Raw genomic sequence first — 6,322 nt, 5'->3', positions numbered from 1 at the left:
GAGTTTTCATGTCGTAAGTTCATGGCTCCAAATCAGAAATTCCTAGTCTGAGTTTTCATGTCGTAAGTTTATGGTTCCAAGTATACTGTATGTTTTACAGACAGTGATGTGTAATCGGAATTATTGTAAAGATCAGTTTCCTAATCAGAGTTTCCTAGTCGAATATTCCTAGTTGGAAATAGAGTCAAAGCCATAAACTTCCAACATGGCGGCAGGGGAGCGATTGCTGTGACTGGGATGCTGTATTAGTTTCTCCACAATGGCTCCATCACCTTGTATTGATGTTAAAGTAGTGCATATTTACATATATGAATAATCATTTGAAGCATATTATATGTTTAACGCACAGTGAAAATAGCATGTATTTGACTGAAATTCCAGAATTGTCAGCAAGCTGAATGTTTATATGGTTGTTAATGTACATATGGTTGCTCCATATTCTTCAAAATTAGATATGGTAAATACATTTAGCTTTAATGAGATTTCTCCAAGAAACAGGCAAGATTAATCCTGGTGTCCTCCATGATTCCTGTAGACCTTATTCCCAGCATCTTTGCTCTGTAGTGGGAATGAAAGCCAGGCTCAACACATCTCTACGGGGATTGCTCTGCAGCTGAAACACGCGGAGTCTGGCGCTGCTCTGAATAAGGTCTGGTGTCTCAGACGAGCTCATCTCATGACTTCAGCATACGAGCTCCTTCCACAGCCGCATGTGAAAATACATTATTCATCTTTATTATTCTGTTTTTATGTGTGAGCTTATATCCTTCTAAATGAACAACAGTCTGACTCTAGGCCGTTTTGTTTCCTGTCCTCCATCTCACCATCAGTTTCCAGAAAGCTAATTCTCCAGATACAGTTAAGTACTTTATTTGTGGTAGTACAGAACATGACTGTCATTATAGTCTTAAAATGTTAAAATATTTGAGAACATGAGGATCACACTTTTAGAATGGAGTTGAAGACCTGCAGAAGATAAAGTCTCATGAATCATGATTCAAACAAGAGCTGCAGATATAATTCATTCTGCAATAAAACACTGATTTATTATTTATTATGAATCTTGATTAGTATGATATCATCACTTCTGGTGTGCTAGTGATCAGTGTTTCATCCGCTCTCAGCACAGAAGTATGTGTGTGCGTGTATGTGTGTGTGTGTGTGTGTGTGTAAGAGCCTAAAACATCCTCAGAATCCCGATAAAAGCACGTGATGACACATGGACATATTTGTTTTTTTATTGAAAGCATCTTTTAGTGACACACATGCAAGATCACTGTACAAAAGCAACATGACAGCTGGATCTGTATATCTCTACAGGTGAAGCCAGAAACACACACTCGTATTTACAGATCACAGTGACCAATGAGACACGGCTGAGACGGAGACTACAAAACACGCGTGAGCGATTATTGTGCCAAACACGTTGATATTGCTAGAGGTCTGATGAATAAAGTGTTGATGAGCGACGGTCAGACGTGAGGTGAGAATGGAAAAGGCCACACTACTGAGAAATCAGAAATCAATACAGCGTAGAAAACTCTGACGGCGGCAGTATCTACAAATGTAGAATAAATAAATATATTCAGATTCATCTGTCTGCAACAGGGAGTTTAAATGACCATCTTCAAAAAAATCAAATATAAACAGTAGGAAAGTTTTTATTATTATTATTATTATTAATATTATTTTGCAGAAACTCTCAAGTTCTATGTAACACTGCCCATTTCACAATGGTAACATCACAACAAAAATACTGCTGTTTATCAAAACTGTACAAGTAAAACTTACAATTGCTCTAAAATAGTTAGCGTGAGAAGACGACAGTGAAAAAGACTCTTGGTTAGGAGACTCGATCGCATGGAACCGGACTCTACAGAACCAGACTCTTCTGAGCCGGACTCTTCCAAGCCGGACTCTTCCGAACCGGACTCTTCAGAACCGGACTCTTCCAAGCCGGACTCTTCCGAACCGGACTCTTCAGAGCCGGACTCTTCCGAGCCGGACTCTTCTAAGCCGGACTCTTCAGAACCGGACTCTTCAGAACCGGACTCTTCAGAACCGGACTCTTTAGAACCAGACTCTTCCGAGCCGGACACTTTAGAACCGGACCCTTCCGAACCGGACTCTTCCGCGCCGGACTATTCCGAGCCGGACTCCTGTGTTGGTGATGAAAGCGTGGGGTCAGCGGTGCCGGTAATGCCTCATCAGAGGAACGATGCATGACGGCGGGCCGGAGAGCTTGAGGAACGGGTGCTGGAGGAGCTCCTGAGCTGATGCACGCTGGGACGGCTCGCGCACCAACATCAGGTCCAGAAAGCCTCGCAGGACCGACGAAACCTGGACAGAACACGGGACAGATGATGTGTTTATATGTCACGTTATCTGAACTGAATTATGAGCAAGATTAGCTGATGTCGCTTTTACTGTACATGTAAACATACACCAGTATAACCTTCTTTATCTGCATACATATCTGCACTTTAACTTATCTGTGTTTTTAACTTTCCCCATCAGTGTTTTTAACTCTTTCCCCATCAGTGTTTTTAACTCTTTCCTCATCAGTGTTTTTAACTCTTTCCCTATCAGTGTTTTTAACTCTTTCTCCATCAGTGTTTTAACTCTTTCCCTATCAGTGTTTTTAACTCTTTCTCCATCAGTGTTTTAACTCTTTCCCCATCAGTGTTTTTAACTCTTTCCCTATCAGTGTTTTTAACTCTTTCCCTATCAGTTTTTTTTAACTCTTTCTCCATCAGTGTTTTAACTCTTTCCCTATCAGTGTTTTTAACTCTTTCTCTATCAGTGTTTTTAACTCTTTCCCCATCAGTGTTTTTAACTCTTTCCCTATCAGTGTTTTTAACTCTTTCCCTATCAGTGTTTTTAACTCTTTCCCTATCAGTGTTTTTAACTCTTTCTCCATCAGTGTTTTTAACTCTTTCCCTATCAGTGTTTTAACTCTTTCTCCATCAGTGTTTTAACTCTTTCCCTATCAGTGTTTTTAACTCTTTCTCCATCAGTGTTTTAACTCTTTCCCCATCAGTGTTTTTAACTCTTTCCCTATCAGTGTTTTTAACTCTTTCCCTATCAGTTTTTTTAACTCTTTCTCCATCAGTGTTTTAACTCTTTCCCTATCAGTGTTTTTAACTCTTTCCCTATCAGTGTTTTAACTCTTTCCCTATCAGTGTTTTTAACTCTTTCCCCATCAGTGTTTTTAACTCTTTCCCTATCAGTGTTTTTAACTCTTTCCTCATCAGTTTTTTTAAGTCTTTCCCTATCAGTGTTTTTAACTCTTTCCTCATCAGTGTTTTTAACTCTTTCCCTATCAGTGTTTTTAAGTCTTTCCCCAACAGTGTTTTTATCTCTTTCCCCATTAGTGTTTTTAACTCTTTCCCCATCAGTGTTTCTAACTCTATCCCTATCAGTGCTTTTAACTCTTTCCCTATTTGTGTTTTTAACTCTTTCCTCATCAGTGTTTTTAACTCTTTCCCTATCAGTGTTTTTAACTCTTTCCCCATCAGTGTTTTTAACTCTTTCCCCATTAGTGTTTTTAACTCTTTCCCTATCATTGTTTTTAACTCTTTCCCCATTAGTGTTTTTAACTCTTTCCCTATCAGTGTTTTAAACTCTTTCCTCGTCAGTGTTTTTAACTCTTTCCCCATCTGTGTTTTTAACTCTTTCCCCATCAGTGTTTTTAACTCTTTCCCCATTAGTGTTTTTAACTCTTTCCCGATCAGTGTTTTTAACTCTTTCCCTATCAGTGTTTTTAACTCTTTCCCCATCAGTGTTTTTAACTCTTTCTCTATCAGTGTTTTTAACTCTTTCCCCATCAGTGTTTTTAACTCTTTCTCTATCAGTGTTTTTAACTCTTTCCCCATTAGTGTTTTTAACTCTTTCCCTATCATTGTTTTTAACTCTTTCCCCATTAGTGTTTTTAACTCTTTCCCTATCAGTGTTTTAAACTCTTTCCTCGTCAGTGTTTTTAACTCTTTCCCCATCTGTGTTTTTAACTCTTTCCCCATCAGTGTTTTTAACTCTTTCCCCATTAGTGTTTTTAACTCTTTCCCCATCAGTGTTTTTAACTCTTTCCCTATCAGTGTTTTTAACTCTTTCCCTATCAGTGTTTTTAACTCTTTCCCTATCAGTGTTTTTAACTCTTTCCCCATCAGTGTTTTTAACTCTTTCTCTATCAGTGTTTTTAACTCTTTCCCCATCAGTGTTTTTAACTCTTTTCCCATCAGTGTTTTTAACTCTTTCCCTATCAGTGTTTTTAACTCTTTCCTCATCAGTGTTTTTAACTCTTTCCCCATTGGTGTTTTTTAACTCTTTCCTCATCAGTGTTTTTAACTCTTTCCCTATCAGTGTTTTTAACTCTTTCCCTATCAGTGTTTTTAACTCTTTCCCTATCAGTGTTTTTTAACTCTTTCCCTGTCAGTGTTTTTAACTCTTTCCCTATCAGTGTTTTTAACTCTTTCCCTATCAGTGTTTTTTAACTCTTTCCCCATCAGTGTTTTTAACTCTTTCCCTATCAGTGTTTTTTAACTCTTTCCCTATCAGTGTTTTTAACTCTTTCCCCATCAGTGTTTTTAACTCTTTCTCTATCAGTGTTTTTTAACTCTTTCCCCATCAGTGTTTTTAACTCTTTCCCTATCAGTGTTTTTAACTCTTTCCCTATCAGTGTTTTTAACTCTTCCCCCATCAAAAAAAAACACTGATAGGAACTCTTTCCCCATCAGTGTTTTTAACTCTTTCCCTATCAGTGTTTTTAACTCTTTCCCTATCAGTGTTTTTAACTCTTTCCCCATCAGTGTTTTTAACTCTTTCCCCATCAGTGTTTTTAACTCTTTCCCTATCAGTGTTTTTAACTCTTTCCCCATCAGTGTTTTTAACTCTTTCCCTATCAGTGTTTTTTAACTCTTTCCCCATCAGTGTTTTTAACTCTTTCCCTATCAGTGTTTTTAACTCTTTCCCTATCAGTGTTTTTAACTCTTCCCCCATCAAAAAAAAACACTGATAGAAACTCTTTCCCCGTCAGTGTTTTTAACTCTTTCCCTATCAGTGTTTTTAACTCTTTCCCTATCAGTGTTTTTAACTCTTTCCCCATCAGTGTTTTTAACTCTTTCCCTATCAGTGTTTTTAACTCTTTCCCTATCAGTGTTTTTAACTCTTTCCCCATCAGTGTTTTTAACTCTTTCCCTATCAGTGTTTTAACTCTTTCTCTATCAGTGTTTTTAACTCTTTCTCTATCAGTGTTTTTAACTCTTTCCCTATCAGTGTTTTAACTCTTTCTCTATCAGTGTTTTTAACTCTTTCTCTATCAGTGTTTTTAACTCTTTCTCTATCAGTGTTTTTAACTCTTTCCCTATCAGTGTTTTTAACTCTTTCCCTATCAGTGTTTTTAACTCTTTCTCTATCAGTGTTTTTAACTCTTTCCCTATCAGTGTTTTTAACTCTTTCCCTATCAGTGTTTTTAACTCTTTCCCTATCAGTGTTTTTAACTCTTTCCCCATCAGTGTTTTTAACTCTTTCCCTATCAGTGTTTTTAACTCTTTCCCCATCAGTGTTTTTAACTCTTTCCCTATCAGTGTTTTTTAACTCTTTCCCCATCAGTGTTTTTAACTCTTTCCCTATCAGTGTTTTTTAACTCTTTCCCTATCAGTGTTTTAACTCTTTAACTCTGAACACACACCCAGAGCATTAGCATCATGATGCTGACCAAAAGAAACACAGCTGCTCACCTTGTGAGACTCTTTGAGTCGAGGCGGCAGGTTGTCTCGTATGCGTCTCATGGCCTGAAGCGGAGGTTCGTTGAAGTATGGAGGTTCTCCGTCCACCATTTCAATCACCATGATGCCCAGAGACCAGATGTCCACCTGCACACACACAGCACAGGACAGCAGGTTTATAAGATCCGTGTATCAAATGCAGGCCCTGTTTATGAAGAAGGCGTACCTCAGTGCCATAGGGTAATCTGGAGATGACCTCCGGTGCCATCCAGTACGGCGTTCCCACCAGAGACTTCCTCTTGGGAACCTCTTTAGACACTTGAGCACAGAAGCCGAAATCAGAGAGCTTGATCTGTGGGACGCATAGGACACAACATAAAGCTGATTAACCGCTAATCGGCCCTTAATTTGTCATGTTCTCTCAGCTAATTACAAGGTGGGAGACACGGGTTAATTACTTGGAACTAGTGAAGTTGCTAATTAGCCCTGATCACTTTTGCTGTCCTCATGATAAACACATTTATGTGTGTAACTCCACAAACAGTCAAATGTGAAGGAGGATGATTCATCACACGCCTGCATGTTTATATTGAGATCAG

At 38.5% G+C, this 6,322-nt stretch overlaps 1 protein-coding gene across 7 annotated transcripts in view; it reads right to left on the bottom strand.

Moving 5' to 3' along the window:
* Positions 1–1,222: 1,222 nt before the first annotated feature.
* Positions 1,223–6,322, bottom strand: part of pak5 (p21 protein (Cdc42/Rac)-activated kinase 5) — a 47,814-nt gene continuing 42,714 nt past the window's right edge. For all 7 annotated transcript variants that reach the window (XM_067418411.1, XM_067418410.1, XM_067418412.1 and 4 more), the window contains 3 exons: positions 5,950–6,075; positions 5,736–5,870; positions 1,223–2,340 (listed from right to left, as the gene is read on the bottom strand). In XM_067418411.1, coding sequence (XP_067274512.1) covers positions 2,185–2,340; positions 5,736–5,870; positions 5,950–6,075 — 417 coding nt within the window. In that variant the 3' untranslated portion in view covers positions 1,223–2,184. The remainder of the gene's footprint in view (positions 2,341–5,735; positions 5,871–5,949; positions 6,076–6,322) is intronic.

This window comes from Pseudorasbora parva, chromosome 15 (assembly GCF_024679245.1).
Source record: "Pseudorasbora parva isolate DD20220531a chromosome 15, ASM2467924v1, whole genome shotgun sequence".
Classification (NCBI taxonomy): domain Eukaryota; kingdom Metazoa; phylum Chordata; class Actinopteri; order Cypriniformes; family Gobionidae; genus Pseudorasbora; species Pseudorasbora parva.
Note: the sequence above shows the minus strand (reverse complement) of the source record. Positions and strands in the feature narration are given on the sequence as shown.